Below are 24,766 nucleotides of genomic sequence, written 5' to 3' on the forward strand. Positions count from 1 at the left end.
TGCAAAAAGCTTTTGTACCCATCACCTCAACAGATACCCAACACAGGCCTGTGATGACCCACATCTGTTGAACGAAACGAGGCCCGAGACTGTTTCTATCATACAAAGTACAGAAGGTGAGACAGAACAGCTATACCCAGAGGATCTTCACACGGTACACAGCACTCACGTAGAAAATATCCCTGACTCCAGGGTCCCTAGGTGGTTCAGTCGGTTAAGTGTCTGACTTTGGCTCGAGTCACGATCTCCCGGTTCATAGGTTTGAGCCCCGCATCGGGCTCTGTGCTGACATCTCAGAGCCTGGAGCCTGCTTCCGATTCTGTCTCCCTCTCTCTCTGCCTCTCTGCCTCTCTACCTCTCTCTCTCTCTCTCTCTCAAGAAGTAAACATTTAAAAAAAAATTTTTTTTTAAATATCACTGACTCCCAGATACTACAAGGTGCCTGAAAGTCACATTCTGCCCAGGGATTTACACTAACTGTCCCCGCACAGGCAACATTTTCGTTAACCAGCCAAAGGGCTTCGGCCCCACGTTCCCGCATCTTTTCTGTCTGCCTGGGTCCTGAGCCCTCGCCCTATGCCTTTCTGAACCTATCGCTCTATGGCTGGTCTCTTATCTCTAATACTGCTTTGAATCCTTGGCACTCCCCCCAAGACATGATCCTGTGCTGGTCACAAAGCTCTGCATTCATACCACCAGGAAGCATGCTGCTTCTTGCACCAAAGCAAGGAGGGGACTGAACCAAAAGCAGCACTATTAGTAAGACAAGCAGGATAAAGGACTGGCAGGGGCACAAAGCAGAGACAAATCTCTAGAACAACCAGTTTTCACGTGGGGCCAGCATCCCTTGTCCCTACAGACATGAGCCCAACACTAAGAAAGAGCCACTGTGTAAGAGCTAGTCCTGAAATTCTTTTCAATTTAATGAAACTGTTTATTTTCTATGGTCTCTTTTTGTCCTGTTACTTAATGAAATGTAAGAGATTTTTTTTTTTTTTTTTTGGAATTTACTTGAAGTCAGGCTGAGATCTGTCTCTTTTTTCTTTCACTCATTCGTTATTTATTAACGTTACTATACTCATTAGATGCCATGCACTGAGCTAAGTTAGAGCTCTATCAAGTAGTCTATGTGCTAGGACAGATGTCTAAACAGGGTAGACAAGGGGAGCACCTGATGGCTCAGCTAGCAGAATAACTGGCTCTTGATTTTGGGGTTGTAAGTTCGAGCCCCACGTTAGGAGTAGAGATTACTTAAAAATAAAATCTTTAGGGGCGCCTGGGTGGCACAGTCGGTTAAGCGTCCGACTTCAACTGTGTGTTCGAGCCCCGCATCGGGCTCTGGGCTGATGGCTCGGAGCCTGGAGCCTGTTTCTGATTCTGTGTCTCCCTCTCTCTCTGCCCCTCCCCCGTTCATGTTCTGTCTCTCTCTGTCCCAAAAATAAATAAACGTTGAAAAAAAAAATTAAAAAAAAATAAATAAAATCTTTAAAAAAAAAAAAGAGTACAGATGGGACAACAGAAAACACAGTTGGCCCTTGAATAACACAGGATGTGTGGGCACTGACCCCCTGCATAGTTGAAAAATCCATGTGTAACTTCTGACTCCCCCAAAATGTAACTACCAATAGCCTACTGTTGATCTGAAGCCTCATAACATAAACAGCCCATTAACACGTTTTGTATGTTTTATGTATCATATACCGTATTCGTACAATAAAGCAAGCTAGAGAAAAAACTGTTAAGGAAATCATAAGGAAGAGAAAATACGTTTACAACACTGTACCATATTTATTGGAAAATATCCACATATGAGCAGACCTGCACAGTTCAAACCCATGTTGTTCAACCGTCAGCTGTAGTCTTTTCTGGCTGAGAAGCGTAACAGAGGCTTCAACGTGAAACCAATGATGACAACAGTGGTAAACATAGATCACACAGTTAATAAGTAGAACATAGTCCCAGGGCTGTACATGTGGTAACTCAATGGAGTTGAACAAAGAAAAAGAAAATCCTAGCAATCAGGTAATATGATGATGATGATGATGATGATAATGACGATGATTGTTTTGTTTCACATGAGAAACTGAGATATGAGGAAGTAAATCGGTCAAGTGCCAAGGAGGGGGCTGAGATATAAACCCAGGCGGCTTGGATCACACCCCATGGGGCAGGTACCACTTGAGTTGAACCTCAAAAGAGGAGGAGGTTATTGACAGGCAGTCGGTGGATGAAGGGGGAGGAGGACAGGCAGCGATGAAGTATGTGCTGGACAAGGGAAAGAGCATGACCAAGAGCAAAAACGGGATGAGCTCGTTACAGGCAGCGACAAGCAGGTGAACAGGCATATTTGTGGCCACGATAATTTCTATGGCCCACAAGCTATGAATGGTTGTTACGTTTCTAGATGCTTGGGAGCTGGGGGGGGGGGGGGGGGGGGGAATCAAAAAATATTTTATCACATATGAAACAGCATGAAATTCAAATTTCAGTTTTTATAAGTAAAGTTTTATTGAAACACAACCATTCTCATTCATTTACATGCGGTCTCTGGCTGCTTTTACGCTGCAATGGCAGAGCCAAGTAGCTGCAACAGGGTCCGTATGGCCAGCAATGCCTAAAATATTTACTATCTGGCCTTTTATAGGAAGTTTGCCAAGCGTTGCTCTAGGTGACTGGGTGCTACTAAGGGGCTGATTAGGTGAAATGATGTCGTTACCAGCTTTCTGTTTTTACAATGTTTATTCGGGTTACAGTGAAGAGGATGGGCTGGAAACAAAAAGGAGGATCAGTTAGCTGATAATGACTACTCTCAAAATACGAGGTGATCAACACGAAGCAGGAGTAAATGGGAAAAGGAAAAGGAGAAGTATCAGTGAGTTATATCCGTAGGCTTTCAAAATCTACTGGATCCAGGGGAGAAAGAGAAGAAATACACAATGACACCAGGTACTTGATGTGTCCTACCTGGAGGCTACCACCGTGACCACGACCAGAAAGAGGCACATCATGGCGAGCAACCTCACTCATAGAGCACTGCCCACCCGTGTACTCGATGTAGTGAGTGCTTTACCTCTCACTTACCATGGTGAGTGACTACCATGGTGGTCATGACTAAGGTGAGGTAGGAATGAGTAACCTTGTTCTAAAGAGAAGAAAACTAACACTGAACTTTATCCAAGGTAACACAGCTCATTAGTTTCCAAGTTCATGATGTGAACTGCTCTAAGATACTATGATACACAGAGGGAAAAGCTACTCTGCATAAGAAAATGAATTACATTCCGAAAGAAGAGTGACAAGTAGAATGAGGGCAGAAACCCCGAGGCACACCATCATTTCAAGATCTGGCAGGAAGGAAACATCTCAGTGGTGTCCATCTTCAAAGAATGTAGGAAGCAAGGAGATCGATGGGGTGGAATGGAAGAGAGTCAAAAAGAACAGTTTAATACCCTGCTCAACCCCTCCTAGATGTTCAGATCTTAGGGTCAGTCCCAGTTTCCAAAAATTATACTGTATTATACTGAATAACTCCCCACACTCATTTCAGGAAGCTGTTTCTTTTTTTTTTTTAATTAAATTAAATTTAAATTTTAGTTAGTTAACATACAGCGCAATGTTGGTTTCAGGAGTAGAATTCAGTGATTCATCACTTACATACAACGCCCAGTGCTCATCACAAGTGTCCCTCTTAATGCTCAACACCCATCTAGCCCATCTCCCACCCATCTCCCTCCATCAACCCTCAGTTTGTTCTCTATCATTAAAAGTCTCTTGTGGTTTGTTTCCCTTTCTCCTTTTTTTCCCTCTTCCCGTACGTTCACCTGTTTTGTTTCTTAAATTCCTTAAATTTCTTAAATTCTTAAATTCCACATATGAGTGAAATCATATGGTATTTTTCTTTCTCTGGTGGACTTATTCCACTTAGCATAATACTTTCTACCTAACAAACAAACAGAGTGATGATCAACTTGAAGCCACTGAACCAAAGGCTACCTTGCTGACCTTGAAAACCACAAGATAGGTTATGGATTGCCATTAATGTTAATGTTTTATTTATTTATTTGAGAGAGAGACAGAGACAGAGACAGAGAAAGCGTGCAAACAGGGAAGGGGCAGAGAGAGAGGGAGACAGAGAATCCCAAGCAGGCTCTGCACTGTCAACACAGAGCCCGATGCAGGGCTCCAACCCATGAACCATGAGACCATGACCTGAACCTAAATCAAGAGTCCGATGCTCAATCAAATGAGCCCCCCCAGGTGTCCCAACATTAATGTTTAATAAGAACCACCAGCTTATATGTGTGTTAAACAAATAGGTGGTTTTTTTCCTAATTATAGAAAATAATTATTAAAAATCATATTAGAGCCACCTAAGTGGCTCAGTCGATTTAGTGTCCAACTCTTGATTTTGGCTCTGGCCATGATCCCAGGGTTGTGGGATTGAGCCCCTCCACCAGGCTCCGTGCTTAGCATGGATTAGATTCTCCTAAGATTCTCTCTTTCTCTCCCTCTTTCCCTCTCCTCCACTTGCAGACTAAAAAAAAAAAAAAAAAAAAAAAAACAACGTGTAAATAGTTTAAAAAATCGTATTAAGGGGCACCTGGATGGCTCGGTGATTAAGCATCCAACTCTTGGTTTCAGCTCATGATCTCATGGTTTGTGGGTTTGAGTTCTGTGTCAGGTTCTACACTCACAGCACAGAGCCTGCTTGGGATTCTCCGTTTCCCTCTCTCTCGGCCCCTTCCCCTCTCGTATTCTCTCTCTCTCAAAAATAAATAAAACAAACATTAAAAAAAAAAAAACTGGACTATCATAGGATCCAGCAATTCCACTTCTGGGTATTTATTCAAAGAAAACGAAAACACTCATTTGAAGATACCTGCACCCTCATGTTCAACACAGCACTCTTTACAATAGCCAAGATACAAAAGCAGCACAAGTGTTCATTGAGAGATAAATGGATAAAGATGTGGTGTGTATACACACACACACACACACACACACAGACATACGGTGGAATATTTAAAAGTTCAGCCATTAAAAAAAAAATAAAGATCTTGCCACTTCTGACAATATGGATGGACCTTGAGGGCATTATGGTAACTAAAATAAGTCAGACAAAGGTGATTTCTATATGATCTCACTTAAATTTAGAACCTAAACAAAACAAACAAAACACACAAAACCAAGCTCACGGACACAGAGAAAAGATTGGTGGTTGCCAGAGGTGAGGGTCGGGCAGGTGTAGGAGAAATGTGTGAACTGTTTTGAGTTTTTTATAGTTTAAATAAATTGAATATAAACAAACAAATGGAAAAAGAACAAGGTAGGAGGATCTACTCTACCAGTTAAAGTTTATTATAAAACTTCAATATAACATAGTATTGGTATTAGCTTAAAACCTCCTACAAATCAAATTGGAATAGACAGAAAAAAATCTTAATTTTAGATAGCTATTTATATAAAATTATTTATGTGAAATATAGAAATAGAGCAGCATAAAATATAGTATTTTATTGAATGTTACCTTTGGGAAAAATAGAAAATTATATTACATTACAACGAAAATATTGCAATCGCAGTGCTATAAAAAAAATCATTAATAAGGGGCGCCTGGAGAGCTCAGTCGGTTAAGCGTCCAACTCTGGATCGGCTCAGGTTATGATCTCATGGTTCATGAGTTCAAGCCTGGCATCGGGCTCTGCCCTGGCAGTGTGGAGCCTGATTGGGATTCTCTCTCTCTCTCTCTCCCTCTCTGTCCCTCCCCACCGTGCTCCTGCGTTCTCTTTCAAAGTAAATAAACTTAAAAAACTCATTAGTAAGTTCTGATGTATTAGTTGCTTTTTTTTTTTTCTATTCATATAAGGCATAGGATCAACCTCATCTGGAAAATAACAGCTACCATTTCTTGTGCATGTACTCCGTCCCTTGCAGTCACGCCTCATTTAATGCCTAAGGACACTTACAGAGGGAGACACTGAAACACAGGTTGGTGAAGCAATTTTCTCACAGCCACTCTCAAAGCCCATAATGGATCTGGCATTAGAACTGGCATCTGCCTAATTTAAGATATATTACAGCGAAATAGAGGGTGGGAAGAAATGATCAACTCATACCACATATACTGCAGCTCACTAAGAACATTTCCCCACATCATTAAATACTCACTGAAGATATGAACTCTTGGACCTTCATAGTTTTCTAACCTACAATGTATTGAGCTCATCCTATATTGATGGATCCTATAACAAGGATCCACTTTCTACTAGTATGCACTAGGGGTGGGAAAAAAAAACAAATGTAGTGGTTAAGGGATCGCTTCAAAGGAGTTCAAATCTCACTCAATTGTCCTAGCTCTGGGATCCTGGATAAGTACATCCACTCCAAGCTTTACTTTCTTTGTACGTTATATCACTGCCTACCGACCTCATTTCATGAGGGTGAGGAGTAAATGTGGTTGTGCACGTGAAGCATCCAGCCCTGTCTGGAACATAAAAAGCTCTTTGAACACAGATACTAGCTATCTTTATTTTCACTGTGGTTTTAAATAATGTATCAGTGGGCATTCTTATATATAAATATTTGTGCATATCTTTTACTCTTTTCTTTATATTCCTAGAAGTGGAATCAAAGGATATTTAAGGTTTAATACATATTGACAGTTTGCATGTCACAAAAGATGTACTAATTTATGAAAGAGTACATTTCACTAGACTCTCAACAAGTGCTATTAAAAAAAATTGAGGGCATCTGGGTGGCTCAGTCAGTTAAGTGTCCGACTCTTGATCTCAGCTCGAGTCATGATCTCACGATATGACAGTTCGAGCCCTGCATTGGCACAGAGCCTGCTTGAGAATCTCTCTCCGCCCCTCCCCCACACCTCAAAAATAAACATTAAAAAAAAAAAAAAACTCTACCAATATTATCTTTTTATTATCTTAATGGAATTGTCTTGAATACTAATTAGGGTTACCTTTTTTCATGTGTATTGTCAGGAATGCCCTCTTCATACCCTTTGTCCATTTTCCCCTTGGGCTACCTGACTTCAGAATTTCAAGATAACTAATGAAGTCTGTCCCTAAAAAGCTGACCATGTTGTTTACTTTGTAAACAGTTGCATTAAGCTGGATTTATGACTCCAAGCAGACAGAAAAAAATGCACACGCAAAAAAAACCGGTACATTTTGAGGGTATGAGGTGTCTCAGAGGCATTTACCTCATTGAAAAGCCGCAGTCTCCTTCACTGCCTGGGGTTTTTTCCTACGTAACACTCTATGGCAAAGAATCCTAAGTGATGACACATGTTCGAGATGGCAATAAAACTGTGCCAAGAAAGTCACAGAACATTTGAAACTCAGACCACTGTTTAGTCTGGCAGCTCTCACGCTCTTTAATTCCATCACAAAGGCCCCTTCTGTACAGCAAACACTGCAATATATTCTGACCAATAACTGTCATCACATAAAATCAAAAGACTTGATAAGGAGGAGGACTCGGGTGTTGAGACACGAGAAATAAACTGGGAGTCTGATCCGGGCTTCACGTCGTTCTCTGGAGTTGACAGTGACGGGGTCACAATATATTCACAGACAGCATGGCTTTATCAAGAGTAGATAAACAACAACAAAAATGAGCCTGTACTGCAAGTACTGTGTTATTTCTGAACTGGTAAATTACCTTAGTAAATCACCACAGCAGTGGAAACACTAAAACGGAACTCTGATGCGAATATCTGCCAAATGTTACCAAGGGATTGATTCCTTCAGACTTTAGAAGGTACAGGGATCCTACCAAGAGACTTTGTTTAGCTATTATTTCTACGCGGATGGTTTTTCTGGCTGTTAAAACCAAATAATAAGGGCTTGCAAATTAACTGTATGATTCATAAAGAGACCCAATAACCATATAAACACGCAATATAAGGGCGCCATAGAAATGCTTTATAGCAAGACGGCACTATCTTCCCCCTTTGCCACTGTGTTCAGTGCTGCACATTTTAACACCATCAGAAACAAAATAAATTTGTTGTACAAGTACAAAAGAGCCAGAAGGCATTAAGCGGTAAGTCAAAAATCAAAGAAGCCAATCAGGAAAGTTGGAAACTCCCACCAAGCAAAGACAAATAAGTATCTATCAGCCAAAATACACCTATGTGACATTAATATTCTAGTCCAAGGCAACTGGTTCAACTGTCGTCTCTACACATCCCTTAAAGAACCAATCAAATAAAGATGTTAATCTGATGTGAAACAGACAAGTAATTTAAAGACTATGCCTTTTAAATCCTGAAGATAATGACGCCTATGATGGCTGGATGGAGAACTGGAAACCTGTTTATCATGGCAGAAAATAAAGCCGAATGCTTTGATGCCACACCCGATGTGTACGTGAGAAGCCAAGTATTGCACTGAAGGGTATCAATGTTTAGACGGCTGATGGCCTTGAAGGCTTGCGAAGGACGGGTCTGCCTGGTGCCACCGTAACAGCCATCTACTCGTGGGCACTGCCTCTCCCACCCCGCACTATCATTCCTCCGGGCACACAGGCCACTTCAAGCTTTCACCTCCCCACTGAACAAGCTGCCAAAGCTCACTGTACACTCACACACACACACAACTGTTTACAAAAACCCCACAGAAAGCTTGCTCTCCACGACTCAGTCATTTCTCTTAGAATTCCTACCCAATCAAAGAGCCTGCGGTGGAACCAAGCCCAAAGCTCTCCTGCTCAGGTTTGTAATCTCGCCCCGGAATTTACATCATGCTCTGACAGCCCAGGTTAGACCTCCTGCAGTCAAGTAATGATTTGAGTACCACGACTTTCACAGTGCTTCCGTGTCACCTCCACAATGACCCCAGAGTTTGCGGAACAGTCTCTGGCCCCGTCTAGAGGTCCAACGAGCCTAGGGCTGTTGACGGTGAGGAACTGAGGAGAAGATAATTAGGGATGTGTGGGCTGCCGGCACTGCCCACTCCTCCAGGGCTCGGCCAAGCTTCGCTAGGAAACACACGGACAGTCACAGCCCCAAAGTCTGGCCCCAGATGCGTAAGTCTGAGCAAATAATGAGCCGATGATAAAATATGGCCAAGGGCACAGTACAACTGAGCTCTAATGCACATGCTAGGTTTGTATGTAGCAAGCGACCTGGATGACACTCACTTTAAGCAGGAATCCAGGGACAATGTGTAGGAATGCCCCAATAACATATACAACCCTTAATGCGTAAAAAACACTGCCCCTGAAGCCTAGAAAACCAAGGCTACAACCCACCTCTCGAAGAAGGGTTCCAGAGAGGACTGAGATCCCCAAACAGGTGAGTCCCTCTGTCCTATCTGAGAGGGCTAAAAATAAACAATAATTCCAAACACGCTTAAATAGTTTATTAAGGAAAATGTATAACACTTTTTTCCACACGGAAAGTAATTATTACTCAATCGTTTTAAAGGCAAGAGTGAAGAGAGGAGCTCATAAAAATAATGGTCACCAAAAAAAATTTTTCAGTGGCCACAGTCCCATTTTTACTATCTATCTTAAAGTAGGCAACCAAGGATAGTAACAGACAACAGCCCCAAATAGAAATATGTAAACAAGCCTTCAGTACGATGTTAGTATTGTTTTCAGAAATATTCTCAAAATGGGAACATATAACATAGTTTCCAGTTATCCAAATAGAGATCCAATTCCTTGACCTCATCGCTTCCAAACACTTTTCTTATCCTGCCCTCACACACCCGGTTTCTACAGGTTTAGGAGACTACTGACAGCAAACACCTCAAAAGTCTCACTCGCAAGCCTCCCAAAAGCAGAAGGCCACTTCCTAACTCCCCCGCTCAATGACCCCTCCAGGCTTGCAGGGGTTCCATTACTTCTCCCTTAGCAAATACTGCAGGGGACACCCCCTAGGGGCAAGGATGTCTGTGGAGCAACCCACTACTTACCCTCTTGCTTCATCGTTTTTACCCTTCTCCAGAGATCAAGAGTCAGGCCAACTTCTCCAGGAAAGGGACTGAAGTGAAGTACTTGTGGCTCTGCAGGCCGTGTGGGCTCTTTCAAAACTACTCGGCTGTGCCACCGTAACACAGAAGCAACCACAGACGATAAACAAGGCCCAGTGGCTGTGTTCTGATATTATATTTACAAAAGCAGGTGGGCTGGATTTGGCCCATAAACTGTAGTTAACCAGCCTCTGCACTGGATCATTCTCGTCCACACAGGAATGTCTCTAAAAGATGGCTCATCTTAAAAAGAGCAAGTTCCTTAAAAACAAGAAGTTCCTGTGACCCCACATCTCCTTCCAGCTCCCCATTTTCAGCTCCCCTTAATAGCAAAACTCTCTCTAGAACTACTGAGGCTCCCCGTCTCGCCTTCATCATTCCCTCCTTGAGGAACTCCGCCAGGCTTTTGCCCCACATGCCACTGAAAATGACCCCCGAGGAAGCTACTCCTGTTGCCTCTCCATCCTCATCTGACTGACACTCTCGGGAGCATGTGACACTGAGGAGTTCTCCCTTCCTCTGAAAGTCTCCGGAAATCCGAGGCCTGTTTCTCTACTAATGAAGGTAGCATTAACACAGCCAGGCACCTCCCTTCCCTGGGAACGGAAGCTCTGAGCACCGTCTCCAAAACAGCGGGCCCCAACCCATCACCCCCATTCTCTAACCCTGCTTTCTGCTCTTTATGCCATTTGTATCTCTAGCTGAAATTATGATTTTTTTTAATAGATCTCCTTGTTTATCGTCTGTGATCCCCATGGAATCATCAGCTTCATGAAAACTAGGACCGTGTCTGTTCTACCTCAGTGAACACAACTATTTGTGAGATGACTCAAGGAATCAATGAATATTAAATTTCATGCAGAAAGAAAAACATCAAAGCTTACTCTGCCCTGAAATTCCCTAATTTTATGATGGAAACAAACTGCAAAACGTTAGGGTCACCTGGGTGATTCAGCTGGTAGAGCATCCGACTCTTGGTTTCAGCTCAGGTCACGATCTCACACTTTGAGGGATCGAGCCCTGTGTCAGGCTTCATGCTGACAGTACTCAGCCTGCTTGGGATCTTCTCCCTCCCTCCCTCTCTCTGCCCCTCCTCTGCTCATGCTCTCGCTCTCTCAAAATAAATAAATAAACTTAAAAAAAAAAAACCTGCAAAACTTCAAGAGATTCTGTGGAGAACCAAAAAAGAAGCAAATGGATTTTCCTGTGGGCAAGTAAGGAAATATTTCAAGGGAAAATGTTAGGCGTTGTTTTGTTAAAGACGATGAGATCTCTGAACATCTATTTAAATCCAGAAGGGAGGAACTGTGAATTATCGTTGATTGTAGCCCCCAAAATACCAGGGGCCGCCGTGACTAAACACTTCAACTTCTGACACGACATGCAGTGAGTGGCTCAATTCTGGGTGCCATGTGGCCAGAGACATCAGCACGTGGGACTCTCAGCCAGGCGCTGCCTGCGTCTCCATAAGGAAAGCTGTCACTGAGCCCGTGCAAGTCGGACGGGAAAACTGGAATGAAGAAGTCTCCGGCATATGGGCGGCTGGGAGAATATTCAAAAGACCGAGCTGTTTCTAACAAAAGAGCTGAACTGTCCCAGTGGACCCAAGTGAACCTCATACAATAAGGATAAGCAATGAAATATTTACCAACTCGCCATGAACTCAGGAAAAAGCTCTGTGGTCGGAAGCAAGATAATGGAAGAAAATAAGCAGAAGCACATACTTCCACCCGTAGCAGACAAAAATCACTCAAGAGTTTCTTTCTTTCTGAAAACATAACGTCCAAACAGATTCTGACTACGGTTGACTTTCCTCACACATCACCAAGGAAAAGAGAATGCCTTGGGTAAGTCCCTAAGGTTTTAGGTTGGTGTTCTTCCCTAATTCTATCAGAAACAGAATGCTGGGGTGGGACGAGAGAAGTAATCTCATGGTGACTCCATGCGTGCTAACAAAGACTTAACATTTTGCACAGAGGATACGGTGATGACTTATAGCATGATTCACATAATAAGGAGGGGTTTCAACCCAGTCAGTATGGTTTAAGTCATCAGCACAGGAGGGTTCCAAACCTCAGAGAATGAGGAAAGGAAGAGGTTCAACAGAACCAGGAACCAGGATCACGTTATTAACCAGAATTGTGCCAGGAGCCGCCACGGTAATAAAAATCAGAGGCGTGCCAGAACCTAGTGACCACGGCAGAGGGAAACAAAGGAGAATGATGCATTTGTGATTAACAGACCCACATGACAGTGAGGGGGACTGTGTTGGGCAGCTGGACCACTCTTGTAAGTAAACGTGATACGGTGAAACTGAACACGGTAGGACTCCAAAGCCCACTGTGATGTCCACTTGAGTCTGCTCTTAAAAGTGGCTCTTGGGGCGCCTGGGTGGCGCAGTCGGTTAAGCGTCCGACTTCAGCCAGGTCACGATCTCGCGGTCCGTGAGTTCGAGCCCCGCGTCGGGCTCTGGGCGGATGGCTCAGAGCCTGGAGCCTGTTTCCGATTCTGTGTCTCCCTCTCTCTCTGCCCCTCGCCCGTTCATGCTCTGTCTCTCTCTGTCCCAAAAATAAATAAACGTTGAAAAAAAAAAAAATTTAAAAAAAAATAAAAAAAATAAAAAAAGTGGCTCTGCTGGGGAGTACAGACAGCAATGGCCCAGGAAGTCTGATCCAAAACCTGATCTTCTTCAAACTATCTTGGGGTTTGGGGCATACAAATTCCCTGTGGGACCTCATTTCCCCCACGTGTAAAATGGGGATATTAGCCCAGTGCACTAATCATGTCTTTTATTCTGTATTTTTGTTTCTTTAACATCTTGAGGCCTTGCTAACTCCAGAGGGAATGCCTCTCCCAGGGCCAACTACTTCTCAGAGACAGCAAACAAGAGAGCTTGCCTTTCCGCTGTCTTTGAACTTGCCCTTCCTATGCAAACCAGCCAATCCAGAGCCAAACAGCACTAACCACCTCCTTTAAGGCTCTCTTCCACTCCGGGCCTATACTCCCAGGTACTGGACCAGAGCTGGGCCCCATTCACTCCAGGGCCAGGTACCTGATGACAAGAGGTAGCCCCTACACCCCTAAGGCCTGGTGAAATTATTCAAACTAGTCAATCCTAAACCTGCTCAGCCCTTCCTTCATTTGTAAACTATAAGAAGGGCTCTTTGTCCCCATTTTCTTCTAACTTCCTCTGCCCCTTGACTGACCCTGTTGCATCCAAAGGTGACCACCCTCAGGGTGGTGTGCCCCCACCTTTGGATCTGTGACGATAACAAGCTATCTTTCCAAGAGCAGTTTTCTCCTAATCTGTGGACCTCACCACACCTGAATAAGAAAAATACACATATACATTTTAAGACACCCAGATCATCTCCAAATTCCCATAACATCCCTGAAATTCTAGTATTTCTATATTCATTTGAATAAAGACCCTCCCCCCAAAAAAGTTTTATTCCTTTAGATCAGGGGTCAGGAAATATTGCGTGAAAAGGGCTAGAAAGTTAAGTATCCAAGGCTTTGCCCGACACCAGGTCTCTGTCTCATATGCACCTGTGTTTGTATGTAAGTTTCACAAATCTTTACAAACATCAACACCACTCTCACGTCACAGGCCGCGCAAAAACCGGCTGCAAGCTGACTGGCGCTGTGGACCACACTTGGCCAATCTCTGCGTGAGGTGACAAGGGTAAGTCAACAGACCTAAGGACATCTTGTGAAACACAAAAGGCTGTACTGAAACCCCCTCAGATTGAACCCGGCTCTGCAATACACAACGGGGGGGGGGGGGGTCGCTATTTGCAAAAGTGTACAATAAACTCCAACTGGCTTCCTGCAATGTAAATATCACACCAAAAAAGTAAACTGAAACCACCCACTTTAGATTGCAAGGTGCTATTCTACTATCAGTTTTCAAAGACCATTAACAACCACTAGCAGGTGGAAGAAAAAGCACTTTCCCGGAAAATATAAAATGCCAAACTTTCTAAGCGCAAAACAAAATTTTATGCTTGCAACTGTTAAAAGGATAATTTCAGTGGAAGTACACAAAATACCCCATCAAAGTTGATCACTGGGACAAATTTAATTTCCGAATTCTTTTCAACTCATATTTAAGTACCAGTAATATACACGCTGAACGAGTGTGCGACACAATAATCCCAAATCGAAGCAGAGAGAATGGAAAACAAAAAAATAAAGCTCTTGATTCAAGAAACCGATAAAAGGAGCAAACTCAAAATCGCTCAGTATTTTATTTTAAATCTTCTGCGCTTGCTTTAACCCCTGAAATGACTGCACTTTAGTAAGAAGTGTTGATACGTCCTCAAGTTGAACAGGTGGCTGGGAACACTAGAACAGGGGCTATGTCCACAAAAGAGGCAAGAGACCATGAAAACGGACGCTCAAAGGCTCAGAGCCTGTTGGAGAAACCCCGGGTTTTATTCTGTGGGTGCTAGTAAAGAATAAGTGGGAAAGCCACAGAAGAGTGACCCTAGGATGGAAATGGAGCCGCACAGACTCAGAGATTGACTTACTTCTCACGGTCAGGCTTTCTGACATCCATAGACAACCCGAGAAGCAGGAAATTATTTCTGGGGAAATAATTCATTCTAAGGTCAACAATAAAGTTTCACTGTATTACATCGTTATTTCACTTGCTGATATTTCATCAGAGGAAATATTTAGCGGTGTAAATTCAGCTATTTGATGGGGCAACAAACACCCAACTGGCTTATTTTAACAACATGGAAACCTCTCAAACATCCCTGACACTTCTGATGATTCGGGCTTTCAGTTTTACCAGGCTATAAAATTTAAATGATGATGTATCAGAATATGGCAAAAACAAACGTCATTACGAAGATAAATTAGGGGCTCCTGGGTGTCTCAGTCAGTAAAGTGTTCAACTCTAGAATTTGGTTCAGGTCATGATCTCACAGTTTGTGGGCTGGAGCCTCACATCAGCCTCTGTGCTGACAAGGAACCCACTTGGGATTCTCTCTCTCCCTCCCTCTCTGCTCCTCTCCCTCTCATATACACTCTCTCAATCACTCTCGCTCTCTCTCGAACACATAAACTTATATGTGTGTGTGTGTGTGTGTGTGTGTGTGTGTGTGTGTGTGTATATATATATATAAATTAAAAGGCAAATACATATGGATATGGAAGCCATCTAGTACCAGGGGACATCCTCCGTGGCTTTGACAGTTCTGTTATGCAATGTCAAACTAATAAGACTGCCCCAGTCAGTCTATTTCTCTTACCAAAAAACTCTTTTTCTTCCTATTCTTTGTAGGGTGTTGGAGCTCTGGTTTCAATTGGTGTCACCAAACATTTCACTCTACTGTCAAAGGGGATTCTTTTCTTTAGGAGTACTTCCTTCGCTATACCTACCTCTAATCATATGAAAAGGAGGAGGAGTAAGGAGAAAGAGGGGGAGGGAGAAGAAAAGAGGCAACTCTTAACACAGCATTTTCTGTGGACCAGATGCTAATATTACCCCTATTTTCCAGATGAGGGAACTTAGGAACAAACAGGTTAAGAAATTTGGCCAAAATCATACAACTACTTGGGTTAAATTCCTTTTTTTTTTTTTTTTAACGTTTATTTATTTTTGAGAAGAGAGAGACAGAGCATGAGCAGGGGAGGAGGAGACACAGAATCTGAAACAGGCTCCAGGCTCTGAGCTGTCAGCACAGAGCCCAGATGCGGGGCTTGAACTCACGGACCGTGAGCCAAAGTCGGATGCTTAACCGACTGAGCCACCCAGGGGCCCCAACTTGGGTTAAATTCTTTTAGAAGCTCCCATAACCTTCTAGACATGACTGTACCTTTGAAATCATTACACTGTTTTATAAAAGCCTACTGATAAATGGCTCCTCCACTAAATCCTTAGCACCTTGAAGGTGAGAACTTTACCTCTTATCTTTGCATCATTCAATAGTTGCCGATTCAATTTTTGATGAACGAACGAATGAACAAATGAACCAAAAACCAGTGAGGGAAGTCCCCTGAAGCTCAATGACTGTAAAGGCAGAAGTATTTTTCACTAAAGGCTATACTGTGGATTCACTGTGAATTTCATTTAAGAGATCACAAAATTTCCATTCTTCTAAAGGCATTTTTGTGAATCTTGCCATAAAAGAAACAGCTCTAACATTTTTTGAGCTAACTAAAATGACAGTTCTTAGATACAGAGCATAAACAACTTTTTGCAATTCAGGATAAGAGCTCAATATTGCTCCAAAAGAACTCAAGAAGTTAAAATTCAATTTGTTTGCTAAGGAAGATTTGCTGCAAGCTAATTAGCTCTTAATGGAAACAAGCTCCTGGGGTATAGCTCTCCCTGAGAGCAATGGTTTGGGGCAACCTACCATAACATTAAGGAGAGAGAAAAGGGCAGAGCTCAGGGGAGTTAACATATTCCTTCTGATAGCAAAATTGGACCAACATGGTAAACAATTTACCTTTCTCCTATAAACCCAGGAACAAACTAGATTTACAGGCCAGTGGTATTAAAAAAAAAAAAAAAAAGTCAGGGTCAGGTACAACGCAGCTTTGATCGTGCTCTTGTCCCTTATTTGAAGGAACAATAAATTCTCAATTGTACTCTAAGCCTTTGAAGACCTCTTTATCCGCTAAGAATCCTACAAAATAAGAATAAACACAATAAAAGAAGGTTGCGCTTGACATAGGATGAGTTAATGTTCCAATAGTTATTATTTGGAACTCCCAACTCTTAATACAGTTGACCCTTGAACAATACGGGTTTGAACTGCATGGGTCTGCTTATATATGTTCACACACACACACACACACACACACACACACACACACACACACACACACACACACAGTAGGGTACTATAATTGTAGTTTCTTCTTATGATTTTCTTAACATTTCCTTTTCTCTAGCTTACTTTTTGTATGTATATAGCACATGTAACATATAAAATATGTGTTCATCGACTATTTATGTTCTAAGGCCTCAGGTCAATACTAGGCTATGAGTACTTAAGTTTGGGGGGAGTCAAAAGTTATACAAAGTTCTGACTGTGCCCCTAACCCCGGCATCATTCAAGGGTTGATTGTATATACAAGCTAAACTGACTATATTTCAAAGAACATGGTGTAGATGGATCCAATAAATAAGTTAAATTTACAATAAATGGCTTGTGTTTATTTTATATTACTAGAAATCTATCTGCACATAAAAATTAAGGCATTCTGGAGGCACCTGGGTGGCTCAGTCAGTTGAATGTCTGACTTCAGTTCAGATCATGATCTCATGGTTTGTGAGTTCGAGCCCGGCATTGGGCTCACTGCTGTCAGCTCAGAGCCCGCTTCGGATCCTCTGGCCCTCTCTTATTCTGCCCCACCCCTGCTTGCGCTTTCTCTCAAAAAATAAATAAATAACCATTAAAAAAATTAAGGCATTCTACTCTTGATATGCAGTTATAATTAGCATTTTCCCTAAAAGTCACTGCTAGCAAGCGACTGGGGACGATCTCCTAGATTAAAGAGCTACCATTTCTGACACTGGCCAAAGTTAAGGAAGGGTGACACTCTTTTCAAGGTTACGCCTAACTTTGTTTTACTCACAGTAAGCAACTAAACATAAAACATTCACAATAACAGCTTATACCACAAACAAAATCAAATAAAAATCAGCAACAAATATATGATCTGATCACAATGCAATAAAACTAGAAATTAATAACAAAGAGGCGATATTCACCTACCACAATGGCAAAGGTCAAACACATATATACACTAACGTGGTAAAGGTCTGGCAAAAGTAGACATTCTCTTACGCTGCTGGTGGAGTGAAAACTGGGCAGCCCAGATTGGGGACAATCTGGCACAACTTTTCAAACTACAAAGGCTTAGCCCAGTACTTCCCAAGCCTGTCTGCACATTCACTTGTGGAGAATCAACAGTTACTGATGTCTGCGTCCAGCCCTACAGATTTTGATCCAGTTGCCCTGGGTATGGCCAGGCTTTAGATTTTTTTCAAAGATTCCCCAGATGACACGAATGCACAGACAAGTTTCGGCACTGCTGGCTGTGGACGCTTCCATGAAGTAATTCCACTCTTCGTGATTTATCCTACGTGTATATATTCACACATGTGATGAACGGCCTATGTCATTAGTTGTAGCTTTGTTTTATAACACCAAAAGATTAAAAAAACATAAACGTCACCAAAAGGGAATTTGTAAATAAATATGGAGTATTCATAAAATGCAATACTTACGTATCTGCTAAAAACAAGTACAGATGGTATGTGACTTATATCCCAATAAAGCTGTTGTATTTATTTTCAAAAAGGAGTGCAGAATGGTGCATACAGTGTACAACCATCTATGTGAAAAACTACACACACACTGAGAAGAGTAGCTTTCTCCTTGGGTGAAAATATGCTTTTTTCTGTATACTCTTTCAAATACTTAAATTTGCAGTGTGTTATGTATTAACTCTAAAAAATAAATTTTAAAAATTAAAATGAAAATATGAAAGCAATCTGGTCATATCATTCTGCAAGCACACAGAATTTGTATACGGTAATATTCAAAGGGGCATGAGAGGGCATTTTGGAGCGATGGAAATACTCTATCTTGATGGAGGTGGTGACTGCACAATTTCACATGTTTCTCAAAATTCAGAAAAACTGTATACCTAAAATGAGTGAGATGTATCCCATGTAAATTGTCCCTCAGTAAACATGTCTCAAAAAAATTTTTTTCTTAAGCTTATATGGCAACCTGGGCGCCTGGGTGGCTCAATCGGTTAAGCGTCCCACTTCTGCTCAGGTCATGATCTCACGGTTCACGAGTTCGAGCCCTGCGTCGGACTCTGTGCTAACAGCTCAGAGCCTGGAACCTGCTTCCGATTCTGTGTCTCCCTCTCTCTCTCTGCCCCTCCCCCTGCTTATATTCAGTCGGTCTCTCTCTCTCTCTCAAAAATAAATAAACATTTTAAAAATTTTTAAAAAAAAGCTTATATGACAACCAAACCTCTAGAACAATGCCAGTAGCAATGCAAATCAGTACAACAAAGTGGGAAACTGCTCAGCAGTATCTACTCGACCTGGGCGAGCACAAGCTCTGTGAGTCAGTGTTTCCACTCCAGCACGGGTGCTCAGTGGAGACACGTGCGTGGATTCACCACGGAGCATGCAAAGGAAAACTCATTGGCCGCACTCTTCATGACAGCCAAAAAAAATAATAATAATAATAATAATAAGGCAAGCTGTTCAAAGTCAAATGGATTAGCAGGCTCTGCTGTATCTGTGCAAATGGAAAGCCAGGCAGGAGGTGATTCGGTCTGAGGAGTATCATTGCCAAGACCCAACTGATGGCAAACAGAATGAGCAAAAAACCCCACGAAAGCCCCTAACTATAAAGAGAGATACTCAACCTCACTCATGAGTAATGCAAACTAAAATCACACTGAAATAATCTATCTCATCAGGCTGGACCAATTCCAAAGCTTAGCAACAAATTCTGAGGCAAAGCTACAGGGAAACAGGCATCCTCAAACACGTCCCCAGGAGATGCAAAATGGGAAAATCCCCACAGAGGACAATGCAGCCGTGTTTTTAAAAAAAAAAGCTTTCAAATAGATTTATCCTTTGAAACCTAAATACCACTTAGGAATTTACCCCATAAGGTGTACAAGCATACGTACAAAATGATATATAGATTATTGTTTGCAGTATCGCAAGATTAGAACTCAAGTCCATCCATCAGACACTAATTAGATTTTATATCCATACAATGGAAGATTCTATAACTGTAAAACTTAACAGAGAAACTCTCTGTATATTGCTATAGAAACAAATATTGGGGATATACTATTAGGTGAAAAAAAGAACGGGCAGAAGACCATACATCATATGCAACTTGTGTGTAAAACAGAGAAATGAGAAAATACATATTCACATTAGCTTAAAATAAATAAAAGTAGTTACCCATCTGTGATAAAAGAAAGGTGAGGAAAAAGCAGAATGGACAGAGGAAGGAACAGGACTTCTCAGTATCTATCTCTGGATATATATATATATATATATTTTTTTTTAAGTTTATTTATTTATTTTGAGAGAGAGAAAGAAAGAACACACAAGGGAGGGGCAGGTAGGTCAGAGAGAATCCCAAGCAGGCCCCCCACTGCCAGCACAGAACCTAATGTGCCACCCAGGCACCCCTACACTTTTTTAAAACTCCAGTTAGGGAAATAAAAACAAACTCTGAAGTCTAATTACATATGACTTTTCCTTCCCCATCCTTTCTGTCAAGATGTGTGAGTAGACTTTGCCAACTGCACACAGATTGTTAAAGTCTGTGGGCGTGGGGCCTCCCTTTAAAGGGGTGGGGTGGGGAGAGGGCAGGCGGATGGCAATAGGCCTTTAATGCTTTCTCTTGACCTCTGGAGCCTCAGCCAAAACAGCCTGCCTCTTCGGAAGAAAGGCAAACACACAATAGTGAATCCAGAAAGAGACCTTACATAGAGCAAAAGCAGTATTTAAATGGGTGCTGGAGGGTCATAAGTGGTCTCAGTTAACAAAATTATTTGGATATCTTTGTATTCAAATTTATCTTGCCCATTCAAACTGTTACACTCTATATTTTATGGCTATATGAGAATTCAAAGATTATTTTTCTCATTTTTCTTAAAGTTTTTTTTAGCATTTATTTATTTTTGAGAGAGAGAGAGAGCATGAGTGGGGGAGGAACAGAGAGAGAGGGAGACACAGAATCCGAAGCAGATTCCAGACTCTGAGCTGTCAGCACAGAGCCCAACATGGGGCTCGAACCCACAAACTGAGAGACCATGACCTGAGCCGAAGTCGGATGCTTAACCCACTGAGCCACCCAGGCGCCCCTATTTGTCTCATTTTAAAAATTATTTGCCTAGGTGGAAATCTTTGCATATATAGGAGTTTTTCTCTACAAGAGATACTTTGAAGGCGAACTGAAGGTTATGTACCTGTTACAATTTAAGTAAATAAGTATTAAGACGTTCAATGTTATCATTACACAATGTAAAATAATATCCCATTCTTATCCATTAGTTTGGCAAAGATATCACCAAGAGTATAAATAAATACTAATGTAAAAAGTCTCCCAATAATTTTGATACGTAAAAAAGCAAATTTTAGAAAAATACATACACGGTGATACTATCTATGATTTTCTTTAAATCAACAACCCGAAAGCAAAGCCATTTATTTCAGTATATGACTATTAGATCTAAACAGCCTGAAAAGATTCAGGACAGACATCACCAAAATAATACAAATTATTACCCCTGGCAGAGACCTGTGTATGGAAGTGTGGGAGGGAAATGAGGACGCCTAGGGACGTATTGATTTTACTGTTGGACTTTAATACACACACAATACACACAATACACACAGATCTTATTTGTGCAATGAAAGCAAAGAAAAACATTTATAAAAATTAACCCACTGAAATCTGCTTGTAAACTTCAAAAAAAAGAATAAAGTGTCTTCCAAACGTAGTCATTTTTAAAATAAAAAGATTGTATATGGGTCATCTACTGCACTAGGCTCTTCCTCTCAGTGTGAGGAAACTCAGATGAATTGAATAGAGAGTTGGCAAGAAGAGGAATTGCCTGGAAAGCATGCCACGTGAAAGAGTCAGCATTAAAAAAAGTAAATGCAATCTGCCCCAGCCAATCAAAACAGGCAATTAGGATACAGTATTAGCACCTGGTACCAAAGCGCCAGGAAAGAAATAACTGTCCGAAGTGTTATTTAACTTTTAATACAGGTACACTCTTTACAATTAAATTTCTTCTGTAGGAAGAGAGAACAGTGCCTTTGAGTGATGAATCTGGAAGGCTCACTGGTCAGACTTTTAAAAGGCTGTAGAGACACAGGATTTACAATTGACAAGGATAAGTGCTCCCCAAATTTGTTTGCAACGTGGCACAGGGAGTACAGGGTGGTATTTATAGGTCACTCTCTGGAAATGAATGAGTTCGCTCACAGAAGGAAGTGGGCCTGAAGTCTACATCAGCCTCAGCACCGCAAATGACCCAAAGACACCTCGGCACCCTGCGACTCAGTCGCGGCATACCTCTGTGCCTTGGCTCGCACGCTACAAACGTTTCCGTTCAGCCTCTCACTCTGAATGGATGCTCTACAGTCTTTCCTGTTCACTAGGAGCACTGCTGGTGGCTCGTCACTATTCACTACCTTCTGTGGTGGAACAAGAGACCAGATGAAATCAAGGTGGTTGGGGCTGTGTGACTCAGCTCCTTGTTAAAGACCAACCGGCGACTGTAGAAGTCAGTGCACCTGCAGACGGTGCCCAAACGCAAAGGTCCCCAGATGTCACGTAACAACCAAAACTAGCTTTCTTGACTGAAAGCAAGGAGGGCTTCCGCTTCACCCCTTCTACGTACCTGGGGGCTCTCCTGTGCAAGACTGAAAGCAGTTGCCACTATCTTAGCAACTAGTTTTGTAAAATTGGCACCACACGTAGTATCTTCAACACAGGCACTATTAGGAAGTGCTTAAGAGGGGCGCCTGGGTGGCTCAGTCGGTTAAGCGTCCGACTTCAGCTCAGGTCACGATCTCGCGGTCCGCGAGTTCAAGCCCCGTGTCGGGCTCTGGGCTGATGGCTCAGAGCCTGGAGCCTGTTTCCGGTTCTGTGTCTCCCTCTCTCTCTGCCCCTCCCCTGTTCATGCTCTGTCTCTCTGTCTCAAAAATAAATAAACATTAAAAAAAAAATTTTTTAAAAAGAAGTGCTTAAAAGAAGTATGCCAACTAAGCAAAATGGTAGAGTCCAAAACTACAGATTTAATAAACTGCTCAGTACAATAGGAGGCACCAATCGACATTTTTAAAAGTATACGTTAGTTTCTTTCTCGTTAAAGAATTTATCATTTTAAAGCACCATGAACTCCACAGTTGACTTTCCACAGAAAGTCCAATAAGGGGATAAAAACATGAGAACAGGACCCAAAACAGCATCAATGAGAGACACCACAAACCATCAAACGTGAGAAATGACCACTTCAGTTAACTCAAACGTTAGCCTTTCAGAATCTCATCATCTGTGACATTGTTAGAACACACAAAATCCATTTTAAATCTGGGGTTACAGTACCTGGTGAAGGTTGTGTTGTGTTCAGTCAGGGCCACGAGCAGTTTCAGAGCATAAGCTGGTACTGGGTCAGGCTCCGCGAGGATGTGCTCGTACCTGAGATGATAAAGTGATGAAAAAAATACTCAGTGGTTTACTTCACTTAACCTCCCCTCTGGACAACGGAAGCAATAAACCATAAGGTGCCAACATCTGGGGAAAAAAGAGGCCAATGTGTGAGCTGAAGGACCGGCACAGGGCACTTAACTTCATGAACCTTCAAACAGCTTCACTTGCCAGTGGTGATGAGGGCACCCACCCGCCGCACAGAGGTCTGTTTTGGGGACGCTGCAATGAGACGACCCGTGTAAAAGGATCGGCGTGAGGCTACACACAGAGTGAGAGACTCATAAACATCAGGCACCTGTGGCAGGGACCCCAAGACCACCCTCAAGTGCAGAGATTTGCTCACGGTGGAGTCATGGTGCACATTCATTCAGTAGAGCTCTGTGGCCATGGCACGCAGATGAGTCATGAGGGAGAAGGACGCAGGAGGAGCCAGGATGATTCTGTGCACAGGCTTCCTTATGCTATCTCCTTCAGTAAGAGGTCAGAGACAGCACAGTCTTTCCTCCGGCAATAAAAACGTGGCACACGTGTGTGGTCTTTCTGCCCATCAGAGACTCAAGTGACCCAGGTTTTTACTGGGCGCTGGACGCTTACGCAACCTCTAACTAGTATCAAAATCCATCCCAGGAGAAAAGCAGGCGTTCGGCATAAAGCATGCTGGCTACACAATGGCCTGGCCACCCTGAACTCCCCCCATCAGTTAAATGGTGACTGGCAACACTCGGAGAGCCAAGTTCGAAGATGCCAGCCAGCCCAGGGCCGGCCTTTCTAAGGACAGCAGTCTCAGACCTGCCGTGTTAACTCGTTTCTGCACAGCACTTTTCTCATTACCACTTGAACATGTGAAATGTAAATGATTGCCAGAGAGAATAAAACTAAAAAGGTAAATAAACAGAAGGCCTTTATTAAAAAATTCCCACAACACAGCTCAGACTTTGCTCCCATGTTCTTTGTCAGGCACAGGCTGGTTAACATACTGTGTCCTCCCCTTTTCAGGCTCAGCTATTTGGCATACGGTACCATGTAGGTGCTCCATAAATAAGTGGCAGGTGAAGGGATGGACAGTTGGATAAATGGAAGGACACATGGACACATGAACAAACCAACCAATCAACTTTATGAGCCAACTCTCTGGAACAACCAACAACTAAAAGGGAGTTAAAACACCTCCCAAAACCCAAAATGTATATTTAAAAGTCCATGACATGAAGCAGATGCTTTTCATCTAGAGAATAAGGCCCCAGGCTCTTATCAGAGCCTATTTACTCTCATTTTGGAAATCATTATATAACAAGCTTAATTATGCAGTCTCTAATCCCACAGCCATTAAAATAGGAGCCAAGTAAAGGGAGGAGAGGGACTATTACAGAAAGAACTGGGACTTGAAGGCATAGGAAAGACACAAAAAAGCTAATCCAAGAACTCCAAACAGAGAGAAGTCTGGGGAGCATTTAACGTACAAGAAACAGCTGCTTGTACCTCGATGGGACCACAGGGCCCATTATACACCATCATGTTCAAAACGGGGAT

At 42.3% G+C, this 24,766-nt stretch overlaps 1 protein-coding gene across 7 annotated transcripts in view; it reads right to left on the reverse strand.

Moving 5' to 3' along the window:
* ULK4 (unc-51 like kinase 4) overlaps nt 1–24,766 on the reverse strand; it is a 583,293-nt gene that overhangs the window by 318,050 nt on the left and 240,477 nt on the right. For 6 of the 7 annotated variants that reach the window (XM_086720525.1, XM_086720521.1, XM_086720524.1 and 3 more), the window contains one exon: nt 23,132–23,224. The exons of the other annotated variant lie outside the window; for it this stretch is intronic. In XM_086720525.1, coding sequence (XP_086576651.1) covers nt 23,132–23,224 — 93 coding nt within the window. The remainder of the gene's footprint in view (nt 1–23,131; nt 23,225–24,766) is intronic. 7 annotated transcript variants of the gene reach the window in all.

Source organism: Puma concolor, chromosome C2, assembly GCF_028749965.1.
Source record: "Puma concolor isolate L17-30 chromosome C2, mPumCon1.1.hap2, whole genome shotgun sequence".
NCBI lineage: Eukaryota > Metazoa > Chordata > Mammalia > Carnivora > Felidae > Puma > Puma concolor.